At 37.9% G+C, this 21823-nt stretch overlaps 1 protein-coding gene across 1 annotated transcript; it reads left to right on the plus strand.

Moving 5' to 3' along the window:
• The first annotated feature begins 1034 nt into the window (after window positions 1-1034).
• LOC140158999 (DNA-binding transcriptional regulator BolA-like) lies at window positions 1035-4406 on the plus strand. The gene is made up of 3 exons (XM_072182299.1): window positions 1035-1259; window positions 2412-2597; window positions 3258-4406. The coding sequence occupies exons 1-3, from the start codon at window positions 1083-1085 to the stop codon at window positions 3360-3362; spliced, it is 468 nt and encodes a 155-aa protein (XP_072038400.1). The 5' UTR covers window positions 1035-1082; the 3' UTR covers window positions 3363-4406.
• The last annotated feature ends 17417 nt before the right edge of the window (window positions 4407-21823 follow it).

A 21823-nucleotide genomic window follows, 5' to 3' on the forward strand; every position in this document is an offset into this window, starting at 1 on the left:
ATTTTACCATTTCAAAGTCTCAGTCTGAATTATTGTTTATTAATATATGAAATGAATGATGATGATTTTGAGGTCGAAGTTTTCCAATCATTTCATTTACCGTTTCATACGTAAATGGTTGATTTTATATGAGAGATTGCGACTTGACATCCAATCATCATCACGCATGGATGATCTTCCCTGTTCCCAATTTATAGGCCTTTCTTTCATGACGTCCTTATCATATTATTTGATCATTAGAAATATGTCCTTTTATTTGCTCTTCAGTTTAGATATTAAATAGTCCTTCACAGTCTTTATTCTCCATCTTCATATTATGATATGTGCAGCGCCCTCGTGAGGCTCGCGTCATCCTTGCAATATTATTGGGGCAAGGAATCCAATTACTACACTGGAATTTCAGTGACCCAAGACAAGCGGTTCATTATTTATGATAAGAAAAGAGGTACTGCTAGAATGTACCTCGCTTCCTATCATATATACTGAACCGCTTGTCTTGAGTCACTGAAATTTCAGTGTAGTAATTGGATTCCTTGCCCCAATAATATACATAACTTTTTGTTACCAGTGTGTTACCATTTTGCAAAAATGCCAAAATTGTCACAAATTTACCACAGGTGTGTAGTACCCCCTTATTAAAGTGGGTAATGGTGAATCCAATGGACAAGGACACAAAACACATCAAGGATCAATAAATGATACAAGAGGATACCTTGAATATATGAACAACTGAAAAGAAAGAGAGCAAGGTATACCAACATGATGTGGGGAATCAAAATACAATTTTGTATTTTGTTTCCCCACATCAAGTTGGTACAAATGTATACCTCACTCTCTTTTTAGTCTAGTTTAGTTTCATTTTGGATGGTGGTGGTGGTGGTTGTATGTATGTGTGGTTGTGTTTCTTCTTAAACTATGGTGGTGCCGTTCATTGTGTGGAATCTGTATAGTTATTTTTTGTTTCAACTCGACAAAGCTTTATGTGAAACGTAATGCAAAATAAAGTGTAAAACTTTTCTTTCACCCACTTCCAGACAATATCGCAATCCACAAACACTGTATTGAGTGAGTGATCAATAGTAATGCTGGCTTTAAGATTGACGAGTAGTCTTCTCCACAGAACAGCAACTGTACCTGTCGCCCAACAGTTACTGCACAAGACCTGTAAGAGGTCATTTGCTGACAATATGGCAAACAGTGGAACAGTGGAGAAACCTGTGGAGAAAGCTTTGATTGCTAAGCTAACAGAGACATTTAGGGTGAGTGTTTGGGTGTTGGTTTCGGGGTGTTTTAGGGTGAGTGTTTGGGTGTTGGTGGCGGGGTGTTTGGGTGTTGGTGGCGGGGGGCATAATTAGGCAATGAAATGGATGGAAGTGTGAGTCATAATAGGTTTGTCCATGCAATTTACCGATCGTCCCTGACAAGACTGACTGACTGATGCCAGTTTTAAGCTTACTCACATGATATAGCATGGAATTTTTATCAATTTTTCACAGAAAAATTGAATACCTGAGTGGAAGAAGGGCCCAACTCCAATTTTTTACAAAAATGAGTTAGACCCAGCATTTTATTGCCAACAGACTGATCTTCCTTGTGTGAAGGATGAGCCAAAATCCACTCTCCAAATAGTCTTCCACGTACACTTAATCATGGTTTTCATGGAAGAAAGGCCCAACTCCATGGAGTTGGGCCCTTCTTCCACAAATATAGTGTTAAAGAGGAATTTTATTCATCCATGAAATCTGCTTTCCACTACAATAAATTTTCTTGCCAACCTATCACATGAGTTCTACTTGTGCAATTAATGGTGATTATCTAATTTCTGTAGCTATTTATAACACAGAACTGGTACTTGTGGTATATTAGTGGAAGAAGGGCCCAACTCCAGCTCGTATTAAGACCTATACCGTTGCCATGGAAACATCATATTTAATTTTGAATGTATGTACTATTGTATGTTCATGTATTAAAGGTCCCCTGAAGATAAAAACGTTCTGCCTATAAAACTTTTCCAAATATTAAGTTTTTTCTTAATATCTCAAAAACAGTTTTGATGGAGTTGGGCCCTTCTTCCACTCAGGTATTCAATTGGAGGGGGGGCATTTATTAGAGGGGGAGCGTTTATTACAAACAATACGGTAGGCATTTTGAAATGAATTGCCTGATATGATAGTTTACAGATACAGAGAAACAGTGGATGTTTCATTATTACAATAGGCCTACCTCTCTACTGTATTATTCTAGTACAGGTGCCAACTGTTAAACTCAGTTGCAATCATGTACCTTCATTTCCAATTGACTTCTAAGATGCAGTGCTATTGATATTGAGTAAGTGGTGTGACACAAATACTTTACTGTTGATTTTGTTTTCAAACTTTATTTAAAATATTTTCCTTGCACTTGTTTTGCAGCCTACCTATCTTGAGGTCATCAATGAGAGTCACATGCACAACGTTCCAGAAGGTTCTGAGAGTCATTTCAAAGTTGTAGTGGTATCCGATAAGTTTGATGAGCAGAATCTCATCACCAGACACCGCATGGTTCATGAAACCCTCAAAAATGAGTTGTGTAGTGCAATACATGCATTGTCAATACAGGTAAGCTATGGACAGATATGTTTGGTTGTTAGTAGAGCTGGTTATTGCAAGATATTTGCAGACACCATTGGATTTACCTGTCAGAGTAGCGGAGCAAAATGCTCTCCATTTTGGACAACCTGCTACACAAATTTCAGTATGTATAGAATAGATATTTTGGTTCCCACACATACCATACATATGTATGTGGGGCTTCCAAATGGTTGTCTGACTGTTTGGCTGGCTGTTTGTTTGGCTGGCAGGTGATCCACTGTGTAGCTCACTCAAACGCAATAACGGATCAACTTCAAACTTGGTATGGTGATAGGATATGGTGGCCTGATGTGCTGTTTAGTTTAGTGTCTCAAGAGTTGCAAAAAAAAATCAAGACAGAAAAGCAACTAAAATGCAAATAACAGTGCTGCTGCAAAGTCGTCATTCTCATTTTTTTTTTCATGAAAAAGCTTCACTGCATCAAACCCAGTGGTTTTTCCCCTGAAACCCATGGGTCCACCCCCTCCTATTAAGGCTTGTGCTATGCGCACACAGAAAATATTCCAAACAGAAAGAGTTCAAGTTCCCAGAAAGGAAATTATTTTTCACTGCCCTGCATGTCACCTGAGAATCACTCAATATATAATACAGTGGTCATAAAGTTCTTGAATTTGTGTTGCTTTTCAGGCTAGAACACCAGTGCAATGGGAAAATGACCCGTCCTTATCCAAGTCACCACCGTGTGCGGGAGGGATGGCTTATGAAGCAAAGAAGAATCAAGACTCAACATGACGAAGAGAGCCTTAAGTTCCTGAAAGCTTGAAGGTAAAATGCAGTCATGGATTACCAAACCAATTGAAACACATAGGTGTGTGTATGTCAGATTTCGGCCTGTTAATTTGCTATGCATCTGTGTATCATTGTGTGTTGACAGTAACGATAAGATTTTGTAACAACCAAGATGATGTTCAGCAGAAAGCAGATACGGAAAGGAGGATAGGCTGAGTTCCCTGGCAATTATCTATACTTTTCCCCATTTAAATGGGAAATTTGAGTGCAACAGAACAAATTATATATATAAATCAATAAAAAAAAGAGAAAATTGTCAAATGTCTATATATATGAAGTCAGCTATTGTAGTTTGGGCCTTTTTGCCTCAAACCTTCAAAATGTAAATATTTGTCAGCATTGGTTCAAGTTTGTACCAACCAAAGAGAAATTGGATTCTGGCTAATGAATTTAACAAATATTATTGGATTCTGATCAGTTATATTTTAATGAGATGCAAAATTGATTCCAGCAAACCTTCAATTTTGCGTACATATCTTTGCCAGAATCAAATTGCTTCTGGTTTGAATAGAGCCATGTAAAGTCAGCTAATGTCAACGTTAATTATGACTCTTGCCTTCATGACATAGTAATGTTATGTCATGCAACTCCTGAATATAAATACCGTATTTCCTTGAATAGTCGCCCCTTCAAATAAACCCCCCACCACTTTTTTCAACCAAGATGTTTCAAAAATGCTGATAGTTCCATGCTATCTTGTGTAGTAAGCTTACCAAGTTGCTCACATGGTCGATAATAGCAGCAATAATTGGCGAAAATCTGCATCGGAAACCCGGAAGTGAACCAAAAGTTAGTGTTTCTAGTTCATAGTTCGTCATCTTATCGTGAGTTTTAAGCTTACCTAATGGTTTTAACAGGAATTGTCATGCTAAAAACGACCTCTAATAAACGCCCTTGTTTGGAAAATACAATGCCCCCGGGGCGTTTATTCAAGGAAATACTGTAATGGTATTGTATGTTGTGAATTAAAATTTCATGTGACATTTATTGAGGTTGTTTGTTAAATCTTTTTAACATATTGAGGTAATTTGTTATATTTTAAACCAAACCTGTGGGGGAAAAATTGATTAAAGCTGAATTTATACTCGATCGCCAAGCGATTGCGATGCACCGCTTTTGGAAAGTGATGGGCAATCGCCAAATATTCTGAATGCCACAAAATACATTTTTAGAACATCCATTGCTGTCAATAATTATTGGTTTGAATTAATTCATCACCGAAAGTTAATAATAGAGAAAAGTAAATTAATTATTATTAAAAATAATAGATCCAGTTGGTTGGAAATGATTTTTTGATGCATTAACGTGTCAAGCGATATTGCTCAGAAGTTGAGATTTCTTCAACAGGCAAAAGCGACATCGTTTTTGCCTCCGCGATTTGTATCGATTGATCGGCTTGACGTTCTGAAAACGGTTCAAGTAAACACTGAGCATGCGTGAGAATTGCTTTTGTGCAAAAGTGATCAAGTATAAATTCAGTTTAAGAAAATTTTTATAGAAATAAATGTTATCAAAGTAAAGAAATAATATTTCACTTCTATTTTAATCTCTTCTGTAAGATACATTAATATTGTAACACGGTTCGAGGTCACGACTGGAAAGAATAAGAGGAATTTGTAAAGATCAAGAGGCTGGACAACACCATTATATTTTTTAAGAGCCATTTTCTTTTTGGAAGTAAAATCAATCAAATGATTGTTTTGGAAAACTCCTCTTCATCTTCATCTTCATCTTCATTGTGTTACACGGCTACAGAACATTTTGGTTCCATGACGCCGTGGGGTGCAGATAAGCAAATTAATTGCTTAATAAAAGGGACGCTTTAAATTTCTCCAAGGTTGGTTGCGTTGTGGAAGCAAGGGGTAGTCTATTCCAATCACGAATAGTTCTAGGAAGGAAGGAGTTCTGATATCTGACAGTTCTTGTTTCAATAACTTTGTATGCATCTGCGGTAAAGTGCCTACTGGAATGATTGGTATCCCTCTGTTGAAGTTTGGTGAATGTGTTGGGAGACTCTCCGTTGTAGACGAAGTAAAATTGACACAGTCTGGCAGTTTTTCTTCTCTCAACCAAACTTTCCCACTCCAGCTCTTGAATCATTTTGGTTACACTGGACTTGCGACGAAAGTCGCCAACAACAAATCTAGAGTCTTTGGACTCTATCTAACATCTGAATATATTTGGACTGGTATGGGTCGGTGACTGCCGCCACATATTCAAGGTGAGGTCGAACCAACGCCTTGTATGCTTTACCTTTAGTTTCTTTGCTGCACTGGTAAATATTTCTTTGAAGAAGCCCAAGAATTTTGTTGGCTTTGCTAACGGTGCACCGGTAATTTGAGTTCCAGGTGAGGTCTTCAACTATTGTGACGCCAAGATATTTGTGTTCTTGAACTTGAGCAAGGGTTTCACCAAGCATGGTATAATCATGGTGAGATTTGGTCCTCTTTAACCCAACAGACATGGTGTTCCCTCTTGCTCCCTCTGCCGTGCCTCAAGCAGGGCCTCAAGACTCCAAGTGTTCGATGAAGGCCAGTAAAAAAAAAGGTCGTTGAACTTTTGGTAGCATGTCTGACCTCTGGCCTCACAGTACTCTTCAAGAAACACGAAGAGAGAGCTTGGACTAAAATTGATCAAATTTACTTCTTTTTGATTGGAGTTATTCACCAAAATATGATGAGACGAGTTGAAAAGGTTTCGTTGCACTTATCGCCTCAATTTTAAATGCAAGTCTAGCCAATAAAGTGTCAAAGTAGATAATTTATTCTTCTGCTTATTATTGAAATGTAATAGGCCGTGTGTTTTGAACTCGCCACCCTTAGCGTTACATCACAAATATTATGAATTTTTGCACCAATCAAGTTTCAAATTAGAATATCTCCACAACTATCAACCCTAAACTAGCAAAAGTATACATTTTTGGAAAGCTGAAGGCAAAAGCAATTTAAATATACACATTTCAACTCATTGTACAGGGTGACCTTGAAGCTATACAGGGTGGAATAAAATAATTCCAAATAAAAACTGGGTCACTTAATGCATTGCTTATTACTAACTTGCAGTTATAAACTGAAAGTAAACAACATTGATTTGGTTAGAGATTAGGGGGAGCCTACTGACTTAGGAAGAAAAAAAATCACAGCAGTTTGGTAATCTCGGAATACAGGGTGTCCCAAAATATGTTCAATTTTTTTTACAATTCAACATATTTTGAACTGAAACATTTTACCCCTAAAAAAAAAAGAAAAAGTAAGTCCATATTTAGATTCCTCATCAAATTTCCTCTCAGAAAATGTATATTTTGACTATGATAGGGTAAGTAATTAAAAATTTACAGCAACTTTTAGATTTTGAAGACATCCGCATCATTTACTACAGTGTTTAATATGAAAATGGGTAGTTTTGTACGTAAAAGTTTGTATTTTATAGACTAAACCAATCATAAAGTGTTCAAAATGATTAAAAACAATTAGCAGAATTAATAATCTTTCAAAAGAGCTCTTAACCATGTCTGTAGCTCATATGAATGCAAAGATATGATCAGTTGATTCAATGCGCACACACAAAATCTTTATTTCCCATAGACTTTGCACATACCGCCACCGCCTCAACCGCCACCGCCTCAACAACCACCTCGGCCATTCTGAACTCAAACAACTATAACTCCACTATCTTAGCTGATAAACAATTCTCCTTTGGAGGTCTGTTAGGGCACTCAATTAGCTACAAAATGACACCAAACACACTACAATACCTTTTGTTTAAGCAGAGATATAACAATTTGAACGAGTCTCGATTTGGAAAAGCGTAACAAAACCACCATTTTTGGGTGGCGAGTTCAAAACGTGTGGCCAATAACATGTGTATTACAGAAGGTGTATCCAAAAGTGAAAGTAATAACTTTGTAGAGTTGGATGCCAAGATTCCTCAGTGGTTTGGTATTTCATCATCGGTAGTGAGCTGAAGGAGATTACTTTCATCTTGGATACAAAATAAGTATGCAAAGGACAAAGCTGCCATTTTTGTGGCTCAACTGTTGGTTCTTTTCTTGTGAAAATATTTGTAAACAACAGTACAAGACAGGCAATTTCAACCGTAGACAGCATTTTGTAGTGACTTATCATAGTTTGACGAGACTTTGGAGTAGAGCTCAATTTAGTTAATCGAAATAAAATAATAAATATAAAATGTCGTAAAAGACTGTCTCGATTCGAGACATAAATATTGATACAAAAATTATTGTATCGGAATTAATTCTGGAATGCATTTCCAGAGACATTGAATATAAAAGTTAATGCAAAAGTGCCATAAAAATTATAGTCAAAATTGACTATTAAAATTCAATTAAATATTGAATTAATTCTGGCAAGTTTATCTCGCCCAAACCTTCCATAAACTTTAAATTTATACAGTAAAACCTCATTATAACGAAATCGGATACAAGAAAAACCCTGTTATAAAGAAGTATTTTTGCCAGAACCAAGATACAAAATTCTTTTGTTATTTATTGTTTTTACAACCCTGATATAACGAAATTTGGATATAAAGAACTAATTTCTCTGTCCCTGACAACTTCGTTATAATGAGTTTCCACTGTAGCTCCTTCAAATACAACAGGGATAAAACTTTCAATAGATTTCCATAACCATTTCAATTTAAATCAGGACCTAAAAATTGCCAGGGGATTTTTAAAGCTAAAAACCTTAGCGCATTAATGTTTGTAAACATTCATGTACACATGCACAGTACATGCTCCCCTATTAATGTACCTGTCAACACAGTACGCGTATGTACAGTATGTATACGCGATGTCACACACTCACATAGGGTCATGTTTGATTGACAGGTCACATTCAAATTAACATTCATGTTAAAATGAAACAGGACGAAAAAGGATGAAATCTACATGAAAAATATCTTGTTGTTCTACAATCTGTTGGAATTTCTGTTGCTAAAGTTCTAAAGATGGATGTGGCTGATGTCCCAGACAAGTGAACTGAATTTTAGCCGTCTTTTTGGGCTGAAAAACGTCAAGGAACCATACATCGAGAAGCAGTCGCCATGACCACACAAGATCGTCATACTCATTCACTCAGTCACTCGTCTGAAACCCACGGAAAATACAGAAATTGCCGGACACACAAGCCATGAAATTTAAAGGTGCCCGGATGAGTAAACCAATGACACTTTGTTTGTCTATTAGATCATTTGATGTGAAGATGCGAAGCCTCAAAGAGGAATCACAGCCCTGAAAAGGGCTCTAAAATCAAATCATTAAGATGCACTCTGTCGGCGAATTGTAGGAATAGACTGGACTATGCAGCAGAAGTACAAGGTGAGGATGTAGGCCTAAAACTTTGCCAAATCATTTGCAATTCGGCTTTCCATGCACAGATTTCATACTGGCCAACAATTAAACTGTAACGCAACAAATAGGCCTTCTATTTACACTTTCAAAATTTATATACAAGATAAAACGGCCGATTGAAAATTCATTCTGTACTTCTGATGCACGCCACAGCCACCCATACTGTGGATACCCAGTCCTGCGGTAATTGCTGATTATCTCTTATGCCGATCACCGCCGGACCAAATATCCACCCAAAATGTCATGGAATACCCATCCGTGCTGAAAACTCAATAGAGTTTGTCTTTGGTGAAGCGTAAGTCATGGTGATTTATTTAGAGATGGAAGGTTCGGAGAAATATGATAAATTCTACTTTATTAGCGGACAACCCTGCCAGCAGTACTTGCCGTACCAAGCTAATTTGACAAAATGTTAACAGACGATGAGCACAAGCTCTTTTATAGCGAGCAATTTCTCGCAAGATCACAGGAAAAACGGGACTTCAGTGAGCAGAAACATGACTTTTCTTGCTTGTGAGCAATTTATCGTGAAATCTCGGGCAAAAACGAGACTTCAGCGAGCAGAAACATGACTTTTCTTGCTCGCGAGCAATTTATCGTGAAATCTCAGGCAAAAACGAGACTTCAGCGAGCAGAAAACTCAGCTCGCCAACTCGCGTGCAATTTATCGCCAAATCCTGTGATATGCGTGAATAGAATGTTTTTCCTTGCTCTATCGCGATTGGTCCAAAGTTCGTCCAAATATGGTCACTACGCTGTGTCGACAATCAAAATCGCCCTGTCACGATCAGTGATGGAAAAATATATAAAATATACCCAGAGTTGGGGATTTTCTGTCACATATGATAAGAATAGAAAATGGACAAACTGGCAATTGTCAACAAAACACACATGGGCAATGGGAGTTCCCTCGATGTTGCATGTAAACATTGTCTAAACTGTTGTGACATGCATAATTTTGATGAAGCCTTTTGTGTATTGGCCAAAATGTGAAATAAATACATGAAACTACAATCGGAAGTGAATAAAAATGTGGGAAAGACTGAGAAGTAGTGAGATCTAACTCATTTAATTTGGTAAGCTTAAATTTGTATTTTCAATGTGCCAGTTTCGAGGACTTGATTTCTGAATAGCCAAAATCGAAAAGTATTGCTATAAAATTGTCATATGAAAGGTGGGTACATGTAACTTTGTATATATAAAAACCATAAGCATCTCACGCTCGCAAATTACGTCATCTATAAGGGAGGCACCAAAATCCATTTTCGTTACACTACCCCCACCTTTCCGAAAAATTTTGTCCTCGAAATTAAGTGCCAACATGTGACTTACAGTTTTTGAAAGGGTATAAAAATATAACTATGCATGTATTAATTTATTTCCTTTTTTTGAATTTTTGAGTTTCACAGGTTTTAGGGACTGACCGTGACTGTCTTCAAGATCTTGGGGTATTCCCATTTGTTGGTGAGACCACTTTTTAAAATTTTTGTTTTTGACATTTGAACAATTGAAACTTTTGAAACAACAACAAGCAAAATAATTTGGAATATCCAAAATTTGACACTCCGGGTGTCCTTAAAAACACCACAGACCACAAAATGCACCAACAATGGGTCCACCCTACAATTTATGTACAATATAATAATTTATTAAATTTCAGGTGCTGAGAGTGGTAAACTGAGTAGCTTTTAATTTCATTTCTACTTTTAATATATTTATAACTATCAGTTCCTTTATTTTTCAGCTCTCCAATTCCTTACTACTTTGCTTTTTGATTTCCAGATGTTTAATAAGGTTAAAGTAATTTACTTTATTTATATAGGTATCCATTTATCATGCACGCTACATGGATAGCTAATATTTCTCAAATTTTGTATTATTCTCCAATAAGTTATACATCATTTTATTTACATGTTTGTTTGTTTTTTTTGTTTGTTTTTTAAAGATGGAGATTAGCCAAAAAGATTTCCGAAAAGATAATTAGGGACACCTGCCCTATAGTAAAAAACTTTTCCATCCAAGTAAATTTTTATAAATTTTGGTACACTCTCAGCTCTAACAGATTTAAGGGGGATTCAATAATGTTAAATAAGAAATTTTTGTAAAATTGATTAGACCTGGGAATTGACAATTATTATTTTAATCCATTCTTCTTTCTTCTTTTAGTACTCTGTCATCCGGGGAGGCAACACCGCTGGGGGGACGTGTAGTTGTTCCTCTCCGGTGTTTTGGTCCGTATCCCAACGTCCATCTCCAGGCAACTTCCAACAACGTGTTGTCTGTCCGTACCTGGTGCCAGACGGGAACTCTACCCACTCAAATATCGTCTCCTAAACTAGACTCTCCTCGCATCTGCGCATCTGGTACTGGGCGGGGTCTTCCTTGCCAAAGAGCGGAATGTGGCGAGTGTTTTCGCCATTTCACTCTTGGCCTCAGTGCTGTTAAACGCGCTGAAACGCCTTGGATCAGGACCTGAAGATGTAGTCACCGTCACCGCTGGTATTGCTTGGGGTGGGGTTGTTACAGGTGCTCTCTGGATGACAGGTTGAAGGCCGGTGTTGAAGGTAGGTACGACTGGTGTGGGTATCGTTGGGTTGTCAAAGGTGACCTTCACCGCTGCCTCCTCACCGTCTGTTGCCTTCTGCACTATTCTCCGCATCCTCTTGGCCACTGGGTCAGTGCCATCTGTCTTGGTTGGTGACTCAAACAACCCAGTGCCAGGGGATGCTGTGAGACTAAGGGTGAGTGATGTTGATGTCGCACTCGGATTAGCAGCTGTGGTCTGGACTATGGTCGCAGCACTGGCACCATGTTTCTCTCTGCAGCACTGGCACCATGTTTCTCTCTGCAGCACTGGCACCATGTTTCTCTCTGCAGTGCCTGTTGAAGGCAATGGTGGAATTATCAGTGAATTTACAATGTTGACAAGCATACCTTGGAAAGGAACATATTTCCAAATGTCGTTTGAAGTTTGACGACCTTTCGTTGCTGTACTTACAGCCAATGTGGCTGCACTTGAAAGGCTCTGGCTTATAGGCTTAACTGCCTTTTTATGGTGCTGGCTGGCCAAGTGTTCTCTCAGCTTCTTGAGTGAGTTGCAGCAGAATTCGCAGTGCGCACATCGTAACTCGATGATACTCGACATGTTGACCAACTTCTGTAATTTGGAAAGTGGTACAAAAAAAATACAGAAGAGGTCTTTAATCTCTTCTGTAAGATACATTAATATCTCTCACAATAACTGCTAATTTTACGAAATGATGAAAATGTTGATTGAGAACCTGAGCTTTGTTGAAGATAATGCATCCTATTTGTACAGGTTGGGTCAAAATAATTGGTACCCATCAGTTTTTGGTGATTATGGACAAGACTAACATCAAAAGGCGAGTTTGTTGGACGATGTCACCTGTCCGCGTGCCTGCCGGAGGCATCTCCCGAAGAGTGGGGGGGATTGGTGCGCGAAGGATTGGTTGAATACCGTTTGCGTTGGCGTTTGACGTGCTTGGTGTTTCTGTAAAGCCTACCGGGGCCGGAGCTGGTACAATCTCAGCAGCAGGTGTGATGGGCCACGGTTCTGTCTGATATCCCTCATAATACGATGCACTAGTTTGCTGCGATACGCTGGTGAAATTCTCTTCAGGAAACACCGCCGCTATGTCAGGTAGTTGCTCTAAATTATTAACCAGATTATATGTCAAATTTACCATATGTGCGTGTTGTTCTTTCTTGTGTCTTCTAACTCGTTGCTCTCTGGTATGAGTGAAATGTGGGCAATATGAGCATCGGTAATTCACCTTATGACTCTTTGTATGTGCCCTTAAAGCCTTCCTGTCGGTAGTCTCAAACTGGTTGCACTTGAAACATTTCAAGTATTCTATAGCACCATTCACCACCGTCTTCTAGTTTTTTTCCATTGGTTGACCAGTTGCAATCTCTTGGACCACTTCACTGAAATCTTTCCTTCTTTAGACCTCTTGGCATTTTTTATGAGCCTCGTTTTGCATGTGTCTTATAAAGTTCAGTTTCAACATGTGGTGCTGTCCCTATTTGTAATTATTTAAAATTTCAGTGCATGAAGAATGGATGTGTTGGAAATTGTTTAAAATTGTACCGATAACCAAAAATTAAAGTAAACCAAATCAAGCTTTGATTTCACAAATTTGATGTTCAAACAGTCATAGCCATTATACTCCCTCAAGCAGATCATGCATTAGGTCAGGGGCCAGGTTAAATATAACATGGAAGTAACTTAAATCATTGGAGAAGCTACAGTGAGAAATACCGATCTGAGATAGATCATTAACATAAAAAAACAGTGGCATGATCGACGGGAATTAGTCTTTTAAATTTTTTTTTTTTTTAGATCATTAAGTTAAACAGCACAAGCATGTTTTTCCTCATCTCGCAATAGAGCTTTATCCTCCTCCTTTAGCTCTTGACATTGGTCCCTATGCTCCATGCCCCACCTACAGGGATAATTTGCAGTAAATCCCCATGCAAATCCCAGCATGCTATGCATTCCAAGGTTGTCTCCAACAATTTGAAATAATTTGGGTTGCACATATCCTGTAAACTCCGGAGTTATGACGAAAACTGTCATTGTCATAAATTTTTTGCAATTCTTCAACAAGTACCTCTTGAATACTGTCCATACCATGTTCAGACAGCAGGTGTGGTTTCACCAAAACTACTAACAATATGTTAGTCATTAGTCAAGCAGCTTTGCAAGTGTCCAGGCAAACATAACAATGACATATAAAATGCACATAATTTATGCACACCTCTACGAGAACTCAAAGGATTGGCCGGCTCCCAATCGTCAAACAGGAATTACAATGGATTCATTCTGTAACCTCTCACTAAGCATTTCCTTGAAAATTCTACCGTCTTGGTACGATTTCAATATTCCAGCTTCGGCATCTGCGTTTCTTTAATGGTTTTTGGCATGATTATTGTTGAACTAGATTTAAAAAAAATTGATATTTCAAATAGTACCTGAAAACAGTAATTGCGAATACTGCTGTAAAACATTTTGCTGTTCTTTGTGAACAAGATATTGGCCCATCACCATTACTCGGGAGGAGTAGTATACTACATTGACTAGCTTTTTGTGTTCATGGATATAATCCTGGTCTCCGGGGCCTCCAATAGAGTAAGAACCATCTTCATTTTCTTGCTTTTTAGTTGAATATATCAAGCATTGTGCAGCTGGGATGGGGTAAAAGTGAGACCCCTAAGAAGTAGACATTGTGGCCAGCATTAGCTTTCTCCTTCTTGAATGAAATCCTTCCTGCTGACCTGTTACCAGCTTGTGGGCCACAGCTTTCACGTCTCCTCTTACATTGAATTCTTTCAGTGTTTATTCAGAGATCTTTTGCTCTGTAGAAGCCCAATTCTTCTTGTTTTGTAGAAAAAAAACCAGGGACTCTGGATAGCTGATGCTTTTTCATTGTAGATTTATAAATAAATACAGGCTGCATTTTTTTGTGCTTTTGCCGTTCTTCTTTGGTGGTGTGAACAGCCTTCCTTGAACCGCTTCACTGGCTGAAATTTGACCACGATTTTCCTTCTTCGACCCTTCTTATTTAAGTGTTTTCTTTATCTTACCCCCTCGCTTTGTATAAACTCATCAACTTCATTCAGGACTGCGTTTGCGACTTCGCGTACCCTTATCTCAGAGGGCATCAAGCAGAATTTCTTGTTTCATTAGGTAATCCATAATGATTGCTGCGTTCTTGACTGCTGTTTCATCTATTTCAAACTCCCAGTTCTCAAACTGTACTTCCTCATTTTTGTCTCGCCTGATAAGGCAGGAGACTATATAATCACTTTTCCGTATGTATGTATGTGTGTAGGGGTGTATGTGTGTGTGTATGTGACAAATTTGGTTAAAGTTTTGGTTAAAGTTTGCCTTCCGCCTATTTTCTCGGAGACTAGGAGTCGCACGTTCCTCAAACTTGGTGGGTGGGTGCATCTTGACCCAAGACAGAACCGGTTTGTATTGGTTAGTGGGTCAAGGTCACTAAGGTCATGTAGGGGTCATCTGAGGTCAAATGAGTAAAAACTGTCATATGGGCATGAAACTCGGTTGGTACAGTCAACATTTAAAGCCAAATTTTTGGAAGGTCATTTCAAGGTCACCAGGGGTCATCTGAGGTCAAATTAGTAAAAACTGTTGTATGGGCATGAAACTTGGTGGGTACAGTCAACATTTAAAGCCAAATTTTTGGAAGGTCATTTCGAGGTCACCAGGGGTCATCTGAGGTCAAATTAGTAAAAACTGTTGTACGGGCATGCAACTTGGTGGGTACAGTCAACATTTAAAGCCAAATTTTTGGAAGGTCATTTCAAGGTCACCAGGGGTCATCTGAGGTCAAATTAGTAAAAACTGTTGTATGTGCATGAAACTTGGTGGGTACAGTCAACATTTAAAGCCAAATTTTTGGAAGGTCATTTCGAGGTCACCAGGGGTCATCTGAGGTCAAATTAGTAAAAACTGTTGTACGGGCATGAAACTTGGTGGGTACAGTCAACATTTAAAGCCAAATTTTTGGAAGGTCATTTCAAGGTCACCAGGGGTCATCTGAGGTCAAATTTAGTAAAAACTGTTGTACGGGCATGAAACTTGGTGGGTACAGTCAACCTTTTAAAGCCAAATTTTTGGAAGGTCATTTCAAGGTCACCAGGGGTCATCTGAGGTCAAATTTAGTACAAACTGTTGTACGGGCATGAATCTTGGTGGGTACAGTCAACATTTAAAGCCAAATTTTTGGAAGGTCATTTCGAGGTCACCAGGGGTCATCTGAGGTCAAATTAGTAAAAAATTTCAGATAGGCATGAAATTTGTTGGGTACAGTCAACATTTAGAGCCAAATTTTTGGAAGGTCATTTCAGGGTCACCAGGGGTCATCTGAGGTCAAATTAGTAAAAACTGTTGCATGGGCATGAAACTTGGTGGGTACAGTCACCATCAGCCAGATAATCGTGCCCAGCCGATAACCGTGCCCAGCCGATAACCGCCAAATTCATTTACCTCTACCAAAAGTAATTGCAAAAGCAGGTTCAACTTCATTTAGGAATATGTTTGCGACTTCTCGTACCCTTATTTCTGGTGGCATCAAGCAGAATTCCTGTTTCATTAGGTAATCCATAATGATTGACGTGTTCTTGACTGCTGTTTCATCTATTTCAAACTCCCAGTTCTCAATCTCTACTTCCTCATTTTCTTCCGCGACTTGAAACGCTTGTTCAAGAGCAAACAAAATGCCTGACAAGTGGGCCAATTGCCTTTGTAATTACCCCTCTTCTCTGCTCATCATTTTCAAATTCTTTCCTCATATCCATGTACTTATCATGCTCTGTTACAAAAACTTTCACTGCATCATCGCTTAAACTATAATCGGATGGTGGTAGATTCTTTGACTCATCATCGTCTTCCCTGCTATGGACCGCTACGAGTATTCTATTTCATAAATAATTCGAAACGAAGGCACATCTTCTCTCATTGGCACTACCAAATCTTCAAACTTGTAGTTCGCCTGTAACAATGATATTATGGTATGTTTCATTTTTCTATTTCAATATTAATTCTGACCTTAACTACCCACCGTTTGGAAAAAAATTCTCGTAAACCAGAGGTTCAGGGTTCAATTCGCGGGCGGGATCACTTTTCCTATTTCCTCCATTGCTTGACGGCAAAACTGATAAAATTTCATCATAGTTTGATAGTACATTGACTAGCTTTTTGTGCACATGGATATAATCCTGGTCTCCCGGGCCTCCAATAGAGTAAGAACCATCTTCATTTTCTTGCCTTTTAGTTGAGTATATGAAGCATTTTGCAGCTGGGATGGGGTGAAAGCAAGACCCCGTAGAAGTAGACATTGTGGCCAGCATTAGCTTTCTCCTTCTTGTATCCCCATACCATTCCCCACCAAATCACCCAGAATTGGGGGAGATGTTTGTTAGTTTTCTGAAATCTCATCTCACTCGTCTTCATGGGTAAACGTGTTACAAGTTGGCATAACCAATACAGAGAGAGATGGTAGGTTTTTGTGTAGAGGATCAATAAGGATTACCTGAGCACATGATCCGATGGTAAGGTTCTCAAAGGCATCTACAAAATAGTGTTGTACCCTTCTTCACCATTTCCAACTTTCACAGTAGCATTGGTGAGGCACCTACGGTGAGCATCAGTAGCCTTTGCTCCACAAAAACCAATGAGTTCATCTGCATCCTGATGGTAGGTGACCTCCCATTTAAGTGCTGTCTCATCTTCTGCCAAGTAAACAGGGACTCTGGATAGCTGATGCTTTTCCATTGTAGCTTTATAGATTGTGGCCAAATTGGTCATGTGAGTGCTGCTTCCATGAGGTATTACTGGAACACTGTTCTTTTTTCTCCAGTTAAGCACAGTATCAAGATGGGGACCATCCAGTGCAGAAGATAGCCCTTACCAAAGTGTCAGGCCTGAATTAAACCTGAATTTCAGCTAGAAATCAGGCCTGAAATAATGACTGAATTCAGGCCTGATTCTAACCTGAAAAAGGGCCGAAATATTTAAATGAGATAAGCCAGAAATGTTAATTTCAGGCCTGAAATTTTAGCCAGAAAAATTTAACCAGAAATAATAAGCCAGAATTTTAGCTAGAATTATTAAACAGAAATATTAGCCAGAAATATTAACCAGAAATGAAATCAGGCCTGATTCTAACCTGAAAAAGGGCCGAAATATTTAAATGAGATTAGCCAGAAATGTTACGGCTGAAATTTTAGCCAGAAAGATCGATTTATACAGAAAAAATTAGCCAGAGTTTTTAAACAGAATATTAACCAGAAATATTAATATTTAAATTAAGTAAGCTTGAAATGTTAAATTTAGACCTTAAATATTAACCAGAATTCAAACCAGAAAAAGTCAAAAATATAGAAAATTAGCTTGTACGTATTCATCCGAAATCAAACCTTTATAATTTTGTGTTAATCTAAATTATATTCATGGAATTGCATGCTGTATCTAGTAAGTCAGTCACAGTGTGACTTCACTCGTCTCAACTAGCTTCATATAGATGGGAAATTCCCTCAATGGCCATGATCTGGATGACTTCACTCGTCTCAACTCTAGCTTCATATAGATGGGAAATTCCCTCAATGGCGATGATCTGGATGTGTTATCAGAACTTGCTGGATAACATCAGTTTATTAGAACTCCAATCCTGAAAAAAAGTTTGCTATTCCTACTGTACATTTGACCCTCTTTACAAATTAATGCTCTCCTTTCTGCAATTGGTTCAAAATACTGCCGCTCGCCTCATCACTCTCACAAAGAAACGTTCGCACATCAATTCTAATTGACTTGCACTGGCTGCCTGTTGAACAACGCATTGTATTTAAGATCCTCACTTTTGTTTTCAAATCACAAAACGGACTTGCACCATCATACATCGCCGATCTTCTGCACACTTATATACCTGGGCGCACTGGACTTCGTTCAGCCAATCTTCATCTTCTTCAGGAACCACGATCTAGCAACTCTTTTGGCGACCGTTCTTTTGTCATTTGTGCTCCTAAATTTTGGAACAATCTTCCAACTCACATTAAAAACTGTACTACTTTGGACTCTTTTAAATCTTTGTTAAAAACACATCTGTTTAATATCGCTTTTGCTGATGACTTGTAGTGTAGAATGTTTTTCTTATTATGGTTTGTTGTATATTATCTGTATTTGCTCTGTTCATCATATTCCCCTTTGTGGTCATATTCCTGTTATTGCGCAGTGAGCGGCTCTGACGGATACTTGCGCATTATAAATTTCCATATTATTATTATTATTATTTCTCTAATGTTGGTCACAATCATGTCTTCAGTTTTGCCTGTTTATCCAACAATGGAGACGGAAAAGGGAAGAGGGATGTAGCATCCAACAATATATTCAGGGGTTAGTGCAAGATTAACCTTTGTGCAAAAGTTGCAACATGAATATTTGACAATTACACTTTCTTGCACTAACCATCCTTTGCAACACACAGGTCACCTTTATGTGCTTCAGTTTAATTGAGAACCTTAGGGCAAGATATAAGCCAAATTTTGACACATTAAAGTTATACTGGTGATTTGAAGTTGTTTTGGATCAGAGAATAATATGGATTAACATATACCACATTTTAAAACTGAACATGCCTGTTACTTGAACTTGTGTATTTCATTCTTGCCCTCAGATTTTCAATTCCAAGTATATTTCACTTTGGAAAACTCAAATGGGCAATACATACCTTTCTTCCACTTTAAACATCTCTTGCTAAAATACATTGAATTCAATATTATACAAGTCTTTTTCTGAAATTTGTTCAGGCAAGACAAAAACTACAAGAAGTTGGCAAACTTCAAAACATCACTATTATTATCATTACATGTTTAGAGAATAAAGATATTGCTTTTTGGCATCTGTTGTGTTGGAGAACGAGCCTGTATAGGGCGAGTTAAATTGTTCCAGGCAGAATAATGATGTTGCCCATTTTATATCAGCCGATATAGACATGACTGAAGCTATAAAACAAATCTTTATTCTCATTCTTAAACACTTACGTCACTCCCATGCACAAAATTGGCAAATCCAGTTAGCATTCATTGGTTCAAAAATACAAGCAGATCGACACATGCGCTAATTGCCGCTTACTGCTACATGAGATCCCACACATATTTCCCATGTTGTCCTACGGCATGTACGCTACCTGCGTCTATACCAGTAAATCAAAAACAGTAAATATTCATCCATTCCAAAGCACAATGTTTAGATATTTCACAATACCCTCAAAACAACTGATGCGCAGTCATTAACCTCTAATTAAATCAGGGACTTTGCAGCTTCAAGAGCGCACACCTGAGACAATCCACAAATAATCATTGCAACCAGGATCAGCTCCCCGAATTTTGTATGGGTTACAGGGGAATTTCAAGCCATCTCAATTTGTCCACAAGAGCGTACTAGGCACCTTCAGGGTTCAAACCCACAACCTATCGCACCATAGTCGAACACCTTATCAATTGAGCTAACTTGACTGCTAAATCCATAGCACCCTACACTATTTTTTGGATCGATCAAAAATGTATGTTTTCCCATAGTTACAGTAAAGCTAAAGTGACTTGCCCTTATTAAGTACTAATGTTACGCTGGTGAAATTAAGGAAACACAGAAATTGGGTCACAATTTGTGAGTAATTGACCATTTTATGCGTTTATAGTATAAATTACCGCAATTAAACATAAATAAAACACAAATTTAGAATATTATGAACCAAAACATACCATTTTCAGGTTTTTGAGCTGGTCGCAAAGGGCAAGTCAATTTTTTTTCAGCCTATAATCTTGACTTGGAGAATAAAGTTATTGTTTTTTTTTTACACCAAAAATAATGTTGTGTTATATGAGACGATAGATGCACAACAGCAATTAAAAACAATACCTTTATTCTCATTCTTAAACAAATAAAAATATTAATCATAATAGGCCTATACCAAATTGTAATGAAATTAAATCTCATTACATTTTTCAAGGAATTATCTATAACTGTAAAAAAAGTACCTTGTATTGGACAAACCACCACGTTTCGAATTCCTTGTAACAAGGAGGAATTATCTTTTGTCTCTCCACTTCAAAACAAGTAGCAATTAAAGACAAGCTCTTGACATTCCACATCAAAATGAGTGCTCATACAAGTACTAATTCCAGATCTTCTGTCCACTATTTGTATGGAGCATTGTCTTGTTTATTTGTGATAGGTGGCAAAATACTTCACATTGGGTGGAATAAGTACTTGTTTTGTATTGCAAGGATAACAAAGCTAATCCACCATTGTAAGGGACTGCCTTTTGAGGAAAGTGATTTTTCTGTTGTAAATACCCTAAACAGCTCTCCTTGAAGGCTCCAAAAGAGCTATTTAATACTCTCCTGCAAATTCCAAAAGACAGTCCCTGCATTGTTCAGGGGAGCTTTAAAACGAAGTAGTTTATCCAATACAAGGTACGTACTTCCTTAATGCATCTCCGATTGGTTCAAATAGTGCGTGGGAGTATCGCGTCGACTCGCACATGCTGAAACGTATTATATCGTGTCATATCACACGGCTAAGAACCAATTAGATTGCGGGAACTTTCTCCAAGTGTTTAAAGGTCTAACATCATTGGCCAGGCCAACTGGCCAGGTTTGTGCAGTAACCATGGTAACTAAATACCAGCAATTACTAAATGTTTAAACTAGGATTTGGGCAGGTAAGTCTTTACATACCACAATGTTCTCAGGGTTCCTGCACCTTCAAGCCTTGAAAATTCAAGGACTTAAGGTTCATAAGCATGATTTTCAAGGACTTACAACAACACAAAAATCATGATGCGGCTCTCCAGCAATAAGTAATATAATGTGCATATATTAACCTATTTCATACACAAGAAGAAAAAAAAGCAGTGATTTTTGCTAATTTTAAAACAAAATTGTCACTAAAAATGTTGGAAAATACAAGCAAATATAAATGCATCAACCCGCCAGGAAAATGAATCAATCCTACGCGATGCGAACGCACTGCGCGTAGTACGCAGACTGCGCGCCTGTGCAATTATACAATATTAATGCACTAAGCGTATTTTTCTAATGGCTTTTCTGATTGGCTATGTGGTTCTAAGAGTGTATGAACAATGTTTAAGAAATGTTTTTTATACTTATCGCTAATTTGGACTGTGAAATCTAAAAGTCTAAAATCAAGAACTACAGTCATCAAAATGTTCACTGATTTCTGATTCATCTTATTGCACGCAATAGGTTGCACACATTTTATGAATAAGACAATACCGGGCCCCTCAAATCATAATTAACCAGTACAAAAGTGGCAATGCATTTGGAATAGGGAATAGTTTATATGGATATGTGTGTCATCTTTTCTTTTTGTCCCTATTTTGGGATAATTGGCCATTATCGAATATCAATTCTGGAATAAACTTTTGATAATTCACCAAGTTCAAAATCGGTGAAAATAAACTGGCATATT

The sequence above is a fragment of the Amphiura filiformis genome, chromosome 8, assembly GCF_039555335.1.
Source record: "Amphiura filiformis chromosome 8, Afil_fr2py, whole genome shotgun sequence".
Taxonomy (NCBI): Eukaryota; Metazoa; Echinodermata; class Ophiuroidea; order Amphilepidida; family Amphiuridae; genus Amphiura; species Amphiura filiformis.